This window comes from Eulemur rufifrons, chromosome 9, assembly GCF_041146395.1.
Source record: "Eulemur rufifrons isolate Redbay chromosome 9, OSU_ERuf_1, whole genome shotgun sequence".
Lineage (NCBI taxonomy): Eukaryota > Metazoa > Chordata > Mammalia > Primates > Lemuridae > Eulemur > Eulemur rufifrons.
Window position 1 is genome coordinate 22,955,343 of NC_090991.1, and position 17,453 is coordinate 22,972,795.

At 40.3% G+C, this 17,453-nt stretch overlaps 1 protein-coding gene across 1 annotated transcript in view; it reads left to right on the top strand.

Moving 5' to 3' along the window:
- The window catches only part of HEATR6 (HEAT repeat containing 6), a 31,389-nt gene extending 25,004 nt beyond the window's left edge, over positions 1–6,385 (top strand). The window contains exons 16-20 of the mRNA XM_069481046.1: positions 621–743; positions 1,211–1,335; positions 2,136–2,232; positions 3,307–3,511; positions 4,983–6,385. Of these exons, the coding sequence (XP_069337147.1) occupies positions 621–743; positions 1,211–1,335; positions 2,136–2,232; positions 3,307–3,511; positions 4,983–5,554 (1,122 nt within the window). The 3' untranslated portion in view covers positions 5,555–6,385. The remainder of the gene's footprint in view (positions 1–620; positions 744–1,210; positions 1,336–2,135; positions 2,233–3,306; positions 3,512–4,982) is intronic.
- Positions 6,386–17,453: the final 11,068 nt, after the last annotated feature.

Sequence of the window (17,453 nt, forward strand, 5' to 3'; positions counted from 1 at the left end):
TGGACAGTCCAAGATCAGGGCACTGGCAGATGTGATGTCTGGTGAGGACTCACTCTCTGGTTCCCAGATGGCACCTTCTTGCTGTGTCCTCACATGGTGTAAGGGACAAGGCAGATCTCTGGGGCCTCTTTTATAATAAGGGCACTAATCTCATTTATGAGGGCTCTTCACCCATGACCTAATCACCTCCCAAAGGCCCTACTACCATCACCTTGGGAGTGAGGATTTCAACACATGAATTTGGGGGGAACATAAACATTCAGACCATAGCAGTATTCAAACTGCTCCTGTTCTTTAGTCCTCAGTGGCATTTGTACCACTTGTTATTTACATAGATAACAAGAAATAGAAGTATGAAGTAGAAGAATAAAAATGACCTAATTCACATGGTTGTACGGGTTAAATGTAGTGAGATGCTGTGTGCACTTTGCACAAAGTGGATGCTCAGATGATAATTGAATCTGAATTGAACCTGCTCTTTACCAGGTAGCCTCAAGGTCACAGTGGTGTTAAACTCCTGAATACGGACTCAGGCACAGATATTCCACAGTCACTTGTGGAAGCTTTTGGCTCCTAGTTATTTCATTCTCACTTTTCCTTTGTCATCCTTCTCATTGCAGAATGACAAGCAGATCCTGTGCATCACAGTGCTCCTGGGGCTAAATGACAGCAAGAACCGTTTAGTGAAAGCTGCAACCTCACGGGCCCTTGGAGTCTATGTGCTTTTTCCCTGTCTCAGACAGGTCAGTGAGCCTGTTTAGCTCTTCTGTGCCTCTTTTAAAGTTCAGAGTAAGACTTTTTTTGTGGATATAGAGCTCCTTGTACTGGACGGTAAATTAAATTGCTTTGTAATCTGGCTTCCTTAATTGCTACTAAAATGTGGTAATGCCTATAGTTCACTTAAATTAACCCAAGCATGGACTTCCTAGGTAACTATCACCGGCCAGGTTATACAGTGTTCACAGGAGCAATAGCTACAGGCTCATCAGGTGTCCAGGGCACATTCCAAAATCATGGGAGAGCGTCCCCAGAGATGTTGTTGAGTGTCCAAATTATAAAATACAGGAATAGTAAATTGAATAAATGAATTTTTACTTCCAAATAGAAATTTGCTATAAAGACTTATGGCTTTATCTGAAAATAATTGAGACTTTCAAAGGTAGTAGTATCAACTCCTAAAGTAACTGCAATGTTTTGTTTTATCTTGTAGGATGTCATATTTGTTGCAGACACAGCAAATGCAATATTGATGTCACTTCAAGACAAGTCTCTGAATGTTCGAGCCAAAGCAGCCTGGTCCCTGGGCAACCTGACAGACACTCTGATTGTCAACATGTAGGTCTTGTTTTCCCTGGCTGACTTCTGAGGTCCCAAGAGGACATCTTTGATCCGTACTAGGACAGAATTGTTAGTAATACCCCCTATATTATGCAGTCAGTCTTCCTGCTTTGTTTTCCTTTATATTCCCCTTTCAGTAACGAAATTAATAAGCTGTTCTTGACATATATGCATAAAAAATACTGTATGCAGATATAATACAGCCACGTTATAGGAAAGATAAAAACAAAACCTTAGTAATGGTTACCCTACTTTTTAAATATAGTTTTTGGGGTTTTTTTAAAGAAATATATTCACAGGTTAAAAAAAAAAAACCCAAACAGTACAAAGGGTTATTTTTTTTCCCTCTTCTAACACCCTAGTTCCCCTCCCCAGAGGGAATTTGTTACTCATGAACCAGTGTCCTTGTATAAATGACATGTATAAGCAAAATATATAAGCATTCTTTTCTCTTATTGACTTTTTATAAATCCTTATTATTACAAAAATCATCACTGTGTGACAACTATTTAACCATTTCTCTATTACTGAACATTGTTTTAGGCTTTAGGCTTTTATATTCAATGAATGTTTTTGTGCATAAAATCTGCATTTTGAGATAGATACTCCTTTTGAATACATTCCTAGATGCAGAACTATTAGATCAAAAGATGTATACTCTAAGTTTTTGGTATAATCTGAACAGATTTGTTAAGCTATTTTCCCAAAGTTATACTAAGTGATATATTTTTGTATATATATATTACTTAAATGTGTTTTACCTTTTAACATGTTTTTACCTGCTTTGGGTGGAACAGGGAAACATCAGACCCAAGTTTCCAGGAGGAGTTCTCCGGTCTCCTGCTCTTGAAAATGCTGCGATCAGCTATAGAAGCGTCGAAGGATAAAGACAAGGTAGACTCTCAACAAAACCTAGTATTTCTCAATTAGATTCTTCGTGTATTATAGTTGCAGCATGGCTGGTAGCTTAGTGTGGTGTGATGGCCCTCAAGCTATCCTACCAGGTGTACCCTTGTTCAAAGGGTATTGAGGATATACTCAGGGTATGAAGTGGCCCACTGCACACTTGCGCAGCTTCTTTACTGTCTCATATCTCATGGAAAATATCAGTGCCCACTGTAGTACTGCATGATATATTCAGGTTTGTTTTAATACTAACCTGTTTCTCAAAAAAAAAAAAAAAAAAAATCTTTAAGTAGAATTGACAAGTCAGAAAGATGAGCATCCTCTGCTTTGAATATTCCCTATTACTCTAATAAAAGTGTAGGCCTGGGCTTTAGGTCAGGCAGACATGGATTCAAGCCCTGGCATGCCCTTTAGTAGCTGAGTGACTTTGGTGTAGTATTTAACTTCTCTGAAGGTCGGTTTCCTCACCTGTAATGTAGAAGTTGTTACATACACGTCACTGAATACTGAGTTGCCTTATGTTAAAGCACCCGGCACAGTACCTGTGCTTAATTTAGTATAGTGGCTCCGAAAATCTGGTAATTACCTGGGAAGCCCTGCCTGAGTAATGTAATCAGAAATTCTGGGGCAAGGGCCTGGGAATTGCTTTTAAAGAAAAAAACCAAAAAACTTCCCAGACGATTCTAGTGTGCTGCAAGGTTGAAACACTCTGGTCTAGTAGAAAAGTATTGGTTCTGAAATTCCAATCCTAGCTGCTTCTCCTAGCCTTGCTACAAACCAGTCTTTCCCTGGTGTCCCTGGGCCACATCCCTATAGAACGAGGAAGGTGAAGGTCTCTGAGGTCCAGACTAGCACTAAAGAAAAATCAGCAAGAGGAGCTTCACATAACAGAACCTCACCTTTCTGCCGGCTCAGAGTGATAACCAGACAAGACCTTGCAGAGGTCTGAGGACTTGCTTTAAGAAGTCTAGACCCTCCTGGGTTTTTTAATAACTGAAAGTATGCTTTCAGAAACATCTCTTTGGCAACACAGATTTCTAAGGCTTTTACATTTTATTCTAGGTAAAAAGCAATGCAGTCCGGGCCCTTGGAAATTTGCTTCACTTTCTGCAACCCTCTCATATAGAAAAACCCAGATTTGCTGAAATCATTGAGGAGGCTATCCAGGCTCTAATCTCTACTGTTCTAACTGAGGCTGCAATGAAAGTCCGCTGGAATGCTTGTTATGCAATGGGAAATGTATTTAAAAATCCTGCCCTTTCACTAGGTAAGAAAGTTTCCTTTTTCTCTCTGGTGGAGAGCCTCTTTGGACAGCACACACCAGTCTTCATTGTTACTAAAGATAATTCATCACAATGTTCTATTATCACAGTATTAGAAAAAAATGGAGACATACTGAAAACCCAAGTTTAAGGGAATGGTGAAATAAATCATTATATTTACAATGGGATATATAATGAGATATTTTATTGCCATTTAAAATTATTTACAAAGAGACTTTAATAATCTTGGAAAAATACTTCTGATATTAAGCAAACTAAAACAGGATATTAAATAATTTCTATAGTATGATCCCAATAGATGGGTAAAAAAAAGACTGAAAGGAAATTGGCCTACCTAATTATTAACAGTTCTTGCCTCTGGATAGAATGATGAGTAGGATTTTTCTGCTTTCATTTTCTAAATTTTCTACAATAAGCATATATTGTTTTAACTGTTAAGAAAAATGAAAACTTGGAATGGAAAAAAAGAGGGTACAAATTGGAAATCCCATTTGAGTTCTTAGTAAAGAAATGGATGCTAAATATAAGGAGGGAATCTGTTCCTAATTAGTGGCATGCCATGCACCTGATATATCATTCAGGGCCAGTAGCTGCTTAGATACAAGGATCATAACCGCCAAATCCCATTCCCTTTGCATGCCAGCATTTGCTTTATACATCTATCTCTCTGACAAAATTTAAAATCTAAGGGTATGTTCCTGGAGAGGCGAAAACCACGTAGAGCAGCAGAGCACGCATCAAGTTGGGGGAAGCTGGCTCTGCTCCCGTCAGCTGGTGGAGAAGTAGCCTCATGGAGGCGTATTTCTAAGCCTTCATTTTCCCTAGGAAATAACCTGGGGTTGGCCTTTGGGGGAGCTCATTGAGGTTGGAGCCTGCCTTCTGGAGAGCCAAGGAACCCTTGAAACCAGAGGACCTCAGTGGTTGGTTCTTAACTGCCTCCCTGCCCGGCACGTGCCCTCGGCTTACTGGACAGAGAGAAGCTGACCTGAAGAGAGGGGACTGCAGGACCTGGAGGGAACAGGGAGCTCCACAGAGGCAGGAAGTTTGAGAACTAAAAAGAAGGGAGTGGCAGAGCTGTCAGAAGCCACATAAGAAAAGGGAGCCAGGAAACGGACAAAGGATAGTGGTGGGTCAGAGAGTGAGATTCTGGCACCTCTGACAGTGGCCTACTGTAAGTGGCAATAGCAGCCACCAAATGGAAAGGGCCTGCTTCACTGTCTTCAGAAAGAACAAAGAAGTTGGGAAGGGCTGGGAGAGTTAGAGAAGCTACATTCTACTCTGCCACCCATCTGGAGGAATAAGGACACCCCCAAACTGGGTAGCGGTAGCTCTGGTGAGGGAAGGAAGAAATGACTGTCTTTAGCACTAGTGTATATGCTTCCTTCCAGCCTTCTCCCTTTTACTCCAGTTATTTCTAAGCCTTCATTTGTTTTAACGACTGTGGGTTTTTTCTAGGGACAGCCCCATGGACCTCCCAGGCCTACAATGCCCTGACATCGGTTGTGACATCATGTAAGAACTTCAAAGTACGCATCAGATCTGCCGCTGCCCTTTCCATCCCAGGCAAGAGAGAGCAGTATGGGTCTGTTGACCAGTACGCTCGGATCTGGAACGCGCTGGTCACTGCCTTGCAGAAGAGCGAAGATACAGCAGACTTTCTGGAATTCAAGTACTGTGCCAGCCTGCGGACCCAAATCTGCCAGGCACTGATTCACCTTTTGAGCGTGGCCAGTGCCTCAGACCTGCCCTGCATCAGAGGAACCGTTGAACTGAATGGGGATATGGTCCGGTCCTATATCCTACAGTTTTTAAGATCAGGAGCAGAGGGAGATGACACTGGAGGACCCCACAGCCCCCAGGAAAGAGACAAAATGGTCAAAATGGCCCTGACACACATATGCAGTGTCCATGCACTGTCTGGAGACACATCCAAAAGGGCCATCATGGGCTTTTTAGAAGATACCCTGACTGTTTATTTTGACTCATCTGGATCCCAAGTGGCAGTCCTAGAGTTAAAAAACCGGTGAAGATTCCACCATATTTTCCAGATGTTTAATATGATAATAGGAAGACACAAGCTTGAGCATAAGATATGTGGAATTTAATCTTAGAGGCAACAACAGTCCCCTCACTATTGATTTAGGATGCATTATCAGCTATTTAAATTTTCTCAAAGGGCTCCCTTTGGAGAGTGGTTCTGCTGCATTGATCATGGTTGGGGTTGTTGGAACCTCGGACCTGTGCAACCAGGAGCCAAGGAGCTGGGTTGTAGTGTGGACCACGCAGATGGGGGTGGTTGTGAAGGATGTTTAGTCTCAGGAATAAAAGTAGAAGGATTTAGGAATCAAAATGTTGTATATTGTGTCTCCAGGGATTTTCTTTTATAATAAACTAAAAAAAAATAGTGTGTCCACGATCTTCTGCTCTTATCAAGTTGTGTTTATAGAAAGGTGCGAGCAGAGCTGATGTTCAGCCGGGTTGCAGTGGTGCAGCTGCACAGTCGCGAAAATACTGACACGGCTCCCCCGTGTTCGTAAGTAGCTGCTGCTCTGAGCTCCCCGAGTGCCAGTCCTGGAGGCGCTTCCACACGTCCCCCAAACTGGCAACCAGAGTCAGCTCCCAGCTAGCCGGGCCTCTAGCCTCGGCCTCACATCAACTCCTGCCCAGATTTCCTAATGCCCCTCCAGAGTGTGGGCCCATATGCTAAATTTATGGTGGTTTTGTCACCTTCCAATTTGTGCCTTTAAAGGATTGTGGAATTTAGTTGGTTTTTTATAAAGAGAGGTTTCTGAATTATATTTTAATAATGCCCAAGTCATTAATTTCTACTGAATAATTATATTTAAATTTTGCATTTTTCTCAATCACCAACAATTTATTAGAATTGATTTCAGTTAGGAATTTAGGGATATATAAGAAACAATTAAAATATTCCATACTTATATTTGATGTAGGATAAAATATAGAGAGTGGACTTTGGGTAATATTTAATTATTGATATTTAGCTTAAAATACACATTTAAGGGCATATGTCTTCAGTTTGTCTCCCTTGCCCTTAAGTTCTCTTCTCTTCCCTCCTCTAATATGTTGTTGGTGGCTCAGAAACTGCTGTCTAGGCAATGACTAGGGAACAGAGGACTCAGGTTAACTAAAGGCTCAATTTTCCATTGATAGAGTACCAGTTGCCAAAGAATTAAGACTACAAGCACAGTAAAAGCAAACACACGCCACCACTAGGGAAAAGAATCCTTGTTCAATAAATGGTGCTGGGAAAATTGGATAGCCACATATAGAAGATTGAAACAGAATCCACACCACCTTTCACCTCTCACAAAAATCAACTCAAACTTAAGCCTAAGGCATGAAACTGTAAGAATTCTAGAAGAAAATGTTGGAAAAACTCTTATAGACATTGGCTTAGGCAAAGAATTTATGAAGAAGAACACAAAGGCAATCGCAGCAACAACAAAAATAAATAAATGGGACCTGATCAAATTTAAAAGCTTCTGCACAGCCAAGGAAACTATCAGAAGAGCAAACAGACAACCTACAGAATGGGAGAAAATTTTCACATGCTACACATCCGATAAAGGGCTGATAACTAGAATCTATATAGAACTCAGGAAAATCAGCAAGAAAAAATCAAACAACCCCATCAAAAAGTGGGCAAAGGACATGAACAGAGACTTTTCAAAAGAAAATAGACTAATGACCAACAAACATATGAAAAAATGTTCAACATCTCTAATCATCAGGGAAATGCAAATCAAAACCACAATGGGATATCACTTAACCCCAGTGAAAATGGCCTCAAAAAGTCCTAAAACAGTAAATGTCGGTGTGGATGTGGAGAGACAGGAACACTCATACACTGCTGGTGGGACTGCAAACTAGTACAACCTCTGTGGAAAGTAATATGGAGATACCTCAAAGAGCTACAAGTAGAACTACCATTTGATCCAGCAATCCCACTATTGGGCATCTACCCAAAGGAAAAAAAGACATTGTATAAAAAAGACACCTGCACTAGAATGTTTATGGCAGGACAATTCACAATTACAAAGATGTGGAAACAGCCCAAGTGCCTGTCAATACATGAGTAGGTTAATAGACTGTGGTATATGTAACAACAAAACAAAACAAAACACCCATATTGAATATTCTTTAAACTTGCTTTTCTTTGGAGATGATTCTGAACATGAATTGTTACAGAGGGCCTAGGACACTAAGTCAAACTTGTCCTGACCCTATCATGCATTTTGGAACTCCCTTCTCTTAAATACATCTCAACACCAGCTTCTGTACATACTTGTCATTTTTCAGAACAGTGAAAACATGGCATATATAGCTTCTTACTTTGGTTCTTTGAGTTTTCTCTGGTGAGTTTCTTGATAAAATATTTGTGAAATGGCCTCTAGTGGTTTCATTTAATGATCTCTTATCCTTTGCTTATCTTGAATAAAATTTCATTTAAAAAACTAGCTTCTATAGAGGTTTTCAAGTCCTGATAATGGATGTTAATGTTTGTGTGCAGAAAAAAAACTAGAGCTAAAGCACCTGGAGAAATTCCAGGAATTGGGATACCTGCTTCTGTCCAGAGGGGCGGGGGTACCTGCGTCTGTCCCAAGAGGCCGCTGATTCTCTCCTCACCATGGCAGGGTGGGTGTGCGTATGCCGGGGGGCGGGAGCTCCTCTCAGATACCCTGGGCTGCTGCCTCCAGAAAGATGCCCTGGTGAGAAGAAGCCACGTGGACAATAAAGAGAACTTCCTCCAATACAGAAACAGCAGATGGCGTGGCTGATTCAGAATGCCAAATTTTAAACTTTCTTTTGATATTTAAAAGACAACTTGGACAAAGGATCATCCAGGCACAGATGGCTAGAGCCTTTGTCCACTAGACTGATAGCATTGTGCGACGTCACTCTTCTTCCTCTTAACCTTTCCTGTGACCAGTAAAATAAACCTATTAATTCCTGTCCTCTTCTAGAACTCGAGAAAAGCACCCCTTTGTAACCTCTTCCATGGTACTAATTAATGGTAAAGCAGGTGTCCTCCAGTGACAGAAGCCTCCTGTAAAACACCAGGGCAAAGTCTTCCTGGATTCTGATACTTGTATATGAATATAAACAGGGAGCAAAACTTCACCATCTTTCCAACATAAGAGGTTCGTAAATTATAGTTACTGTGGTTTATTCAGTCTTTGCTTCACCGATACAGTGCAGTGGTTAAGAGCTTGGGCTTAAATCCTGGCTCTGAGGCTTTCCATCTGTGAAAGTTACTTAACCTCTCTTGTGCCTTAGTTTTCTCATCTGTAAAATGGGGATAATAGTGCCCACTTCATAAGAATGTTATAACAATTAAATAGTTAAGACATAGAAAGTTCATAGAATAGCTTCTGGTACTCAATAAATGTCAGCTATTTCCTTGAATTTTCAGAACAGTATGCAGAAATACTGCCAACACACCATGAGCCTTTATGATGGCAATTAAACAGCCTGATTCCTCTGCCTTGTAGGTGAGGTGTCCGCTGGGATGCCGGGGGAACCTGTGGGAGAGGCACTACTGCAAGACCTCCCTAGCCCTCTGTAGCCCACCAGGTCCCCCACAGGGCAGGGAAGGGAAGGGATTAGGGGTGGGACAGGCCACACACACTGAACAGGGGAGTAGGAACCCTCTCCCGGTTCCACCTCATGGCCAGTCCCTGACAGCCAATCTTCAGAAATGACAGATCCAGCTCACATAAGCTCTGGAATTACACCTGGGTTTTAAAGGACAACTGTGCTACTTAATAACTATGTCCTTGGACAAGTCACTTGACCACTTATCTGTGAAATGGGGATAACAGCACCTCACAGAGTCGTTCAGGACGGTGCCTCCTGTTCCTCTTCTTGGGTGTCTTCCTGGGACTTGAATGTCTCTGCCACTCACTGGAGTAAGATCACTGCAGTGAGAGCTTGGGGAATGGCGTCTGTGCTTCTAGGGCAGACCTTGAGTCCAGGCTAAGGAGATCCTCAACTCTAGTGTCAAAGACATTGTGTTAGGGGTGGGGCCAAAGTCTCAGATAGCATTCATTCATTTGCCATTTCTGTCCAACACACCTGAGGACCACAGCACTGCAGCCAGTAACAGTGGCTCACTGGACTAATGAGGGGGAGGGGACGTGGTGGCACAACCTCTCTTGGGCATAATTCCTGAAAAAGCCCCTCCTTGAGAATGCTTGCTCTGCAGTCTCCGCCATGACCAACCAGGATTTCCTGTCGGAATCCGGCGGTCCTATTCGTAAAATGTTACCAACATTATAGGTCAACTAAGAAAAACCAGATGGCCATTTTTATGGATGCTGGAGGAGTGCTAAAATGCAGTATCCTCTTCTGATCAAAATTTTTTAAAAAAACTTAAAAATACTACCTTAGCATACTAAAATATATCTATCTTAATAGTGACTTCCCTAAAAAAGTCAGAACCGAGATAAGCAAACCTGACGCCACCAATATTACCTAATATTATACAAAAATTCATGGCCAATGTGATTAAATAAACCAAAAATAAAATTTTTCAAAGTTTTTTTTTTTCCCCGAGAGTTTCCAAATTATCATTATTTGCAGAAAACCAGTCTGAGAGGGACTGAATTCACAAATCATTATCTGCAGAAAACCAACGAGATCAACTCAGAAAATAATAGAACCAATAAAAGTTCTGTAAGGCAGCTGTTTACAGAGTAAATATGCCAAAATCAGTAGCTCTTCTATATATCAGCAATAACCAATTCGGCTTCTTTATGTTAAAAAAAAAAATCCCATTCAAATAGTAACAAAAATAATAAAATACCTGGGAATAAATTTAACCAAAGCTTATAGAAGGATTTTGTGAAGAAAAAAATATATTTTACCAAAGATCATCAAAGAAGGCATTAAAAAAAATGAGTAGATATATCATGTTCCTAGACTGAAGGACTCAATATCATAAAAAGACTACTTTCCCCCAAATCTATAAATTTAACTAAATTCCCATCAAAATCAAAATTAGATTTTTTTAAACGACAATGATTCTAAAGTTCATCCAGAAAAGTGAATACAAAAATTCAAACCAAGGAATCAGGCTTATAACCACCACACTGTAGGGGGAAAGAGAAATTTCTCCCTGAAGTAGTGTGCCCTAAGGTCCATTTTTCAAACTTTTAAAATCCATGCTTCTGTTTGTTAAATAAAAACCCATCCCTCATTCTCATTTCAGTCATATTCCATCCTGTCTCTCCCACTGATTGCAACTATAAATCCTGGACTAAACGCGTGGGGCAGCCAGCTCTGAAAGGAAAGTAGTAGCAGAAAGATTAGAGAAGGAAAAGAGAACTCAAAGCACTATCAAATAGGCAGTAAGTTTGCTGGTCTATCCCCCAGCTTGCATCTCCTGGCCTGGACTCCAAGGCTAACTAACCAAAACCTGGATTTGCACACCAGGTGCCCACATAAAGAGGTCCAAACCTTCAGTTTCTGGTCTTAGGAGCGGGAAAGCACGCCCCTGTAGGTCAGAGACAGTGGGGGGAGATCCCATCTGGGTTGCTTCTCTTCTCTCCACACCAGCCCCGAGGGCAGTTCCACTGCAGCAGGGGCAGCCAGGAGGTGCCTACAACTTCAGGGAAAGGGAACTCTGACCTCTGCTCACAGAAGTGTGGGCCCAGCAGGAAGAGGGGAATGCCCATTGCTTTTTCTCTCTCTCTCTCTGTCCTTCCATACTTGACCCTGGAGGCAGACACGGTCACAAAAACTGTATGGCTGAGCAGGAGAATTAAAAGCCTGGCTTTCTAGCCAGAGAACCAGGAAGAGGGGCCCCTGAGACTGTAAAGTGTCAAGATTTCAGAGAGGAGGGAACCCCAGAAAGCAATCCCAGAAGGTTGTATGTGGACTCCTGGGCTCTCACCCGAGCTTTACATGTGTGGTTCTCACCCTAAGCAGCGCACCAAAGGCTTTGAGAGCTGCACTGGGGGATAGACCCCTGCCTAGTCCCACACTAGCTACTGGGTGGCCCCCACATGGAACAGATCTGGAAAGCCCTGCAAGGACTAACATGTACCTGACATTCGACCCACAGCCCACAGAAGGCAGGTAGGAACTTGTAGACTGAATCTAACCAGGAAAATTGCCTGCCAAAGCAAAAACATCAACATTCTTCATAAGGTTCCAGCATGGCCCAGGGTACCATAACACAGTAGTCAAATGTTAGCATTAAATCCATAATTATTCAACATGTGCAGAACAGAGAAAACCTCAACATCTCATGTGGAAAAGACACGCAGCAGACACCAACTCTGAGATGACAGAGTTTAGACAAAGGCCTTAAGTCATGTATAATAACCATATTTCAAGAAGTAAGACAATGGTGAAACAAATTAAAAGAGTGTCAGTAGAGATAAAAGACATAAAAAAAGGAACCAAGCGGAAATTTTAGAATAGAAAAAGAAAATAAATGAAATTTTTAAAAAATGACTGAATAGTCTTAAGAGCAGGATGATGGTGACAGGGGAAAGAGGCAGTGCCCTGGAATATAAAGCAATAGAAATTGTCCAGTCTGAACAACAGCGGTGAGAACAGATACTAGGGAATGAAAGAACAGAGCCTCACAAATTTGCAGGACAGTAGAAAAAAACCTACCATCCTTGTGATTGCAGTTCTGTAAGGGCAGGAGAGAGCACGGGGCACAGAAAAAAAATATTTGAAGAAATAATGGCTGAAAAGTTCCCAAATTTGGCAAAAGACAAACTTACAGATCCAAGAATCTCAGCAAACCCAAATGGGATAAACTCAAAGAAACCCATGCCCAGACAAATCATGATCAGATTTCTAAAAACCAAAGGCAAAGAAAAATCTTAAAAGCAGTCCGAGAAAACCAGCACATTGCATGTTGCAGAATGATGATTTAAACAAGTCATCAGAAACCAAGGGGGCCAGAAATCAGTGGACGAGATTTTTAAAGTGTTGGAGGAAGAGAACTTCCAAGCTAAAATTTTACATCCAACAAAAATATTCCTCAGTAATTAAGGCAACATAAAACATTCTTAGATGAGAATTTGTCACCATCAGACCTGCTATGAAAGAAATGCTAATTCTTTAGAGAGAAGGGAAATTATACCAGAGGGAAATTTTAAACTTCGGAAATGAAGAACAACAGAAATGAGAAATATTTGGGTAAAAACAGGCTATTTTTTTCATCTTAACTTCTTTATAATATATGTAAATCAGTGAAGGCAAAACATTAATATTGTCTGATGAGGTTTCCAATGGCTATCTTTCCAACAAATATAATATCATGAAAATTACAACATAAAGAGAGTAAAGGATCTATAAGGTAGTAAGGTTTCCACATTTCACTTGAAGTGATAAAATATTAATCCTAAATAGACTGTGAAAAGTTAGGTAAGTGTTTTGTAATCCCTAAAGCAACCACATAAAAGAATTACACAAAAATAAATATTAAAAACTCAATAGGTAAATTAAACTTCAATACCAAAAAATATTCAAACAATCTAAAAGAAGGCGGGAAAACCAAAACAGGGATTTAAAAAAAAAAAAAAAAAACATAGGGAATAAATGAAAAACAAATAGAAAACAAATAATAAAATATTAGACCTAAATCCAAACATATCAACAATTACATTAAATTTAAAAGATCTACATATACTAAATAAAAGACAGAGATTGCTAACTGTAAAAAAAATCCAAAACTCAAGTATATATGCTGTTTATAAGAAACCCATTTTAAATAAATAGCATAGATTAAAAATAAAAGGATAAAAAAGAAAGACATTTCATATAAATACAAATCAAAAGAAAGGTAGAGTAGCTATAATTAATGTCATACAAAGGAGAGTTCAGAGCAAGGACATTTACCAGGGATAAAGAGGGACACAATGTAATGATAGGGTCAATTTGCAAAGAAGATGTAACAATCCAAAGTGTCTATGTACCTAATAACAAAACTTTAAAAAACACGAAGCAAAAACTGATGGCACTGAAAGGGAAATGGCAAACCAGCAACTATCTCTAATGGTCAGGGACATCAACACTCCTCTCTCAGTAATCCATAGGACAAGTGGACCATGTTCTGGATCATAAAACAAATCTCAACAAATACGAAAGAATTGAAATCATACAAAGTATGATCTCTGGCCATAATAGAATTAAACCAGGCATCAGTAACTGGGGAATCTCTAAATACACGGAAACTAAATAACATACTTCTAGGTAACCCATGGGTCAAAGGGGAAGTCTCAAAAGAAATGAGAAAATTAGAAAATATTTAAAACTGAACAAAAATGAAAATGCAATATATCAGAATGTATAGGTGTAGCTAAAGCAGGGCTTAGATGGAAATTTATAGCATTTGGTGCTTATTTTAGAAAAGAAGGAAGTCTCAAATCAACAAACTAAACTTCAGCTTTAATAAACTGAAAAAAAAAAAAAAAGAGTAAATTAACCTAAAACAAGCATATGGAAAGAAATGTTGCTGCGTGGAAAAAAAGCCACTCCCAAAAGGTTACATACTGTATGAATCTATTTACATTACATCATGAAAAAGGAAAAACTAGGAATAAAAAACAAATCATTGATTGTCAGGGATTGGGATGAGGCAAGGATACAACTACAGGGAAACATGAGGGAGGTTTTGGGGGGTGATGGAATTGTTTAGAATCCTGATTGCAGCGGTGGTTACAAAACTCATAGAATGGTGTACTTCCCCCAGAGTCTTTCTTACTTTATTAAAATAATAATAATAATTCTCTATCACATACACACACCTGAAATTTCTCAATTTCTCTCACTGTGCCGACTGTCTGTTCACGTTGGGTACCCATGGCCGGACAGTGTGCCAGGTACAGTAGGACCAGATGTTTTTTTGAGTGAATGATAACCACTCATTCAAAATGAATTACTGGTACCCAAAGGATGATGTTTAACTTATGCTTAATTATAATGTTAATAATTATAACATTGATTGTTTTTTATTTACCAAGTACTGCAAAATATCCTAGATGTATTATCCTAATAGGTTTATAATTCTTAGATCATTCTGTTATTTACAACAGTATATTTTGTAGCTATTTTTTATTACTTAAAATTTCACATCTTTTTGGTTCTTTTTTATTCTTTTGGCAAACTTCTCTTAAAAGTGCAAGAAACAGCCTGTCTTGAATGCCCAAATTGCACGGGTGAATTACAGCAATGCAGCGGAATGGCCAGCAGATGGAGACAGAGAACACAAAGTCATTCGGACTCAAGGCTGTCGCTGGGACTGTTTGCCAGGTTCGGTGTGTGCAGCACCTGGGCATCAGGCTGCTCCCGGTTTTCAAACCTGGCTGCATATTGAAAGCACCTGGGGAACGTTAAAAACTACTGATGAACAGCCTCCCTCGACGCCAATTCTGAGTTTAGTGGTCTGGGGTATGGTCTTGCCTTTGAGAGTTTTAAAAGCTGCCCAAGTGATTCTAATTACAGCCACGTTTGAGAACAGCTACTTCAGAACATTCACCCACAGGAGGTCTCCAGCTAGTGTGTTTCAGAATCACCGGGGAACCTGTGAAAGACACAGAGGCCCAGGCTGCTGTAGTCCTGATTCTTTTGAGAACCACCGTATTCTGAAATGCTGATATGTTAAACTTATGATAGTTAAAAATATAATCAGTATTAAATTTGATAGTCTCATACTAGATTCTAATACATCAGAATAACTGCAGGCATCACATGTTGAAAACCCTTTTATAGGAGAAGAATTGCAATTGAGAAAATGTTAACCATTGACTCTCCCCTGCCTCCCCTTCCCCACCAGAAATGGAGATGAGATCCGCGGGGCCATCCTCGGACTATCTCATGGAGCACAGTAGCCCTTTCCAACACTGGGCCAGTGGGTTTCCGCTCCAGAGAAGTACAGGCTGCACATGGTATCGGGTGCCAGAAGAGTTTATAAAGTCGTGTTTGGGCCAGGTGTGGTGGCTAACACCTGTGATCCCAGCACTTTGGGAGGCCAAGGCGGGAAGATCACTTGAGGCCAGGAGTTCAAGACCAGCCTGGGCAACAAGCATGATCCCTGTGTCTCTAAAAAAATTTAAAAATTGGCCAGGTGTGGCAATACATGCCTGTAGTCCCTGCTACTGGGGAGGCTGAGGTGAGAGGATTACTTGAGCCCTGGAATTCAAGGTTACGGTGAGCTATGATCGTGCCACAGCACTCCAGCCTTGGCAGCAGAGCAAGACTCTAGCTCTAAAAAAAATAATAAAATAAATTTTAAAAAATAAAGTCATGTTTGGTCATTCCATGGTGGGGTACTGGGGAGATGCAGGGATGCTCAGCCCAGTGGATTTCTAGTCTTCTTGGGATCTGCTCCCCAAATTTGTTTTCACTTTCTTTTACCAGTGTAAATTATTTTAATATTAGAGCCATTATAATTTTCTAGATAACTTTTTTTTCATATTATAAAAGTAATGAATCTTCATTGTGAAACATTTGGAAAAAACAAAACAAGTAGGTGTAAGTAAAAATTACCTATTATTTTACCACTCTGAGATAATCACTATTATCATTTTGATGTTTCATTACAGATTTTTTTTCATGCTATGTGTATAGGCACATATGAGTATACACCGTACATGTGGACTCACCCACACTCCAAATGTGTGTGCGTCCGCATGCACACAAGCCTATATATATAGAAGGGAACTAGTCTACAAAATTGTGGTCACAGCTGTATATTTTTTGTAGTCTGCTATTTTTACTTAATAATAGATCATGAGCATTGGCTATTCTTCTAAAACATGATTTTAATGACTAGATAATAGTTCATCATATCGATATAAAATAATTTAACCAATTCTCATTGTTGGATGTTTTCCAATTTTTGGTTGATAACTCTTTAGTAGAGATCAGAATCTAATTTTGATGTATGATGTGATGCAGAGATGTAACTTTATGCCTTTCCAAGCACTTAGCCAACTGTCCCTGCACCACTGATTGAATATCAAACCATCCCTTCTCCAGGGCTTTGAAATGCCTCCTTGCTCACTTACCACTTTCTTTTATTCCTGCAAGTCTGTGTGTGGGCTTCCTGGTCTATTCATCCTACTGCTCTTCTAGTCTCCTTCTAGGCCCAAACTTCTTTAACTTTGTAAGGGAAAGTTCAGTAGCCAGATGACCAACCAGACGAGACTGGTTCTGCCTTAGCTCCTCTACTGGATGGGGGGTGCCACTACATTTTTCTTGGGAATGTCAACTGCAGCCAGTTCTTACGGAACATTTAGTACTGGCATTTAAAACAAGCACTTTCTACTTAAGAGGGAAGAAATGTTTTGAAGATTGCAGCACTCTTATTCCTAACTACAGTTGTTATTCTCAAGGACACCCAACACTGTAACAGTCCAAAAGGCTAGGAGGTATCGATAACTCTTGAGGCACACAGACTTCTTGTAATTCGCAAAATAATCCCAAGCTACAAGTCTTTTTGAGTTCTTGTACCTGCTTTTTGGAATTGTTCTATCTCCTTCCTCGGTGTCAAGTTCTCAGCAGTCCCTTCCTGGCTCTAGCAGCTCTCCTTGTAATTTTCTGTTCCTGATGCTCTGTGGCTTGCAAACTCTAATAATTAAGGTTGGTGACAGTGCTGGTTACTACCATGCCTAACCGGTGCCAGACTCTGTGCTGGACGGTTTATTTATTTGACCTCCAGTCCCTACCACAACTCTGTTATGTAGTTATTATTGTCCTCACATTTTAGCGATGAGAATTTTGCAGAAGTGAATTAGGACAGAATTGTGTCTGGAACAAGGTGGACAGAGGTGCATCCGGAGCTCAAGGGAGTCCCCTCTGAGTAAACCACCTGGGTCTCAGTGCACGGGAAAGAGAAGGGAAAAAGGAGAAAACAAAAATCCAATTGCAAGGCGTCCT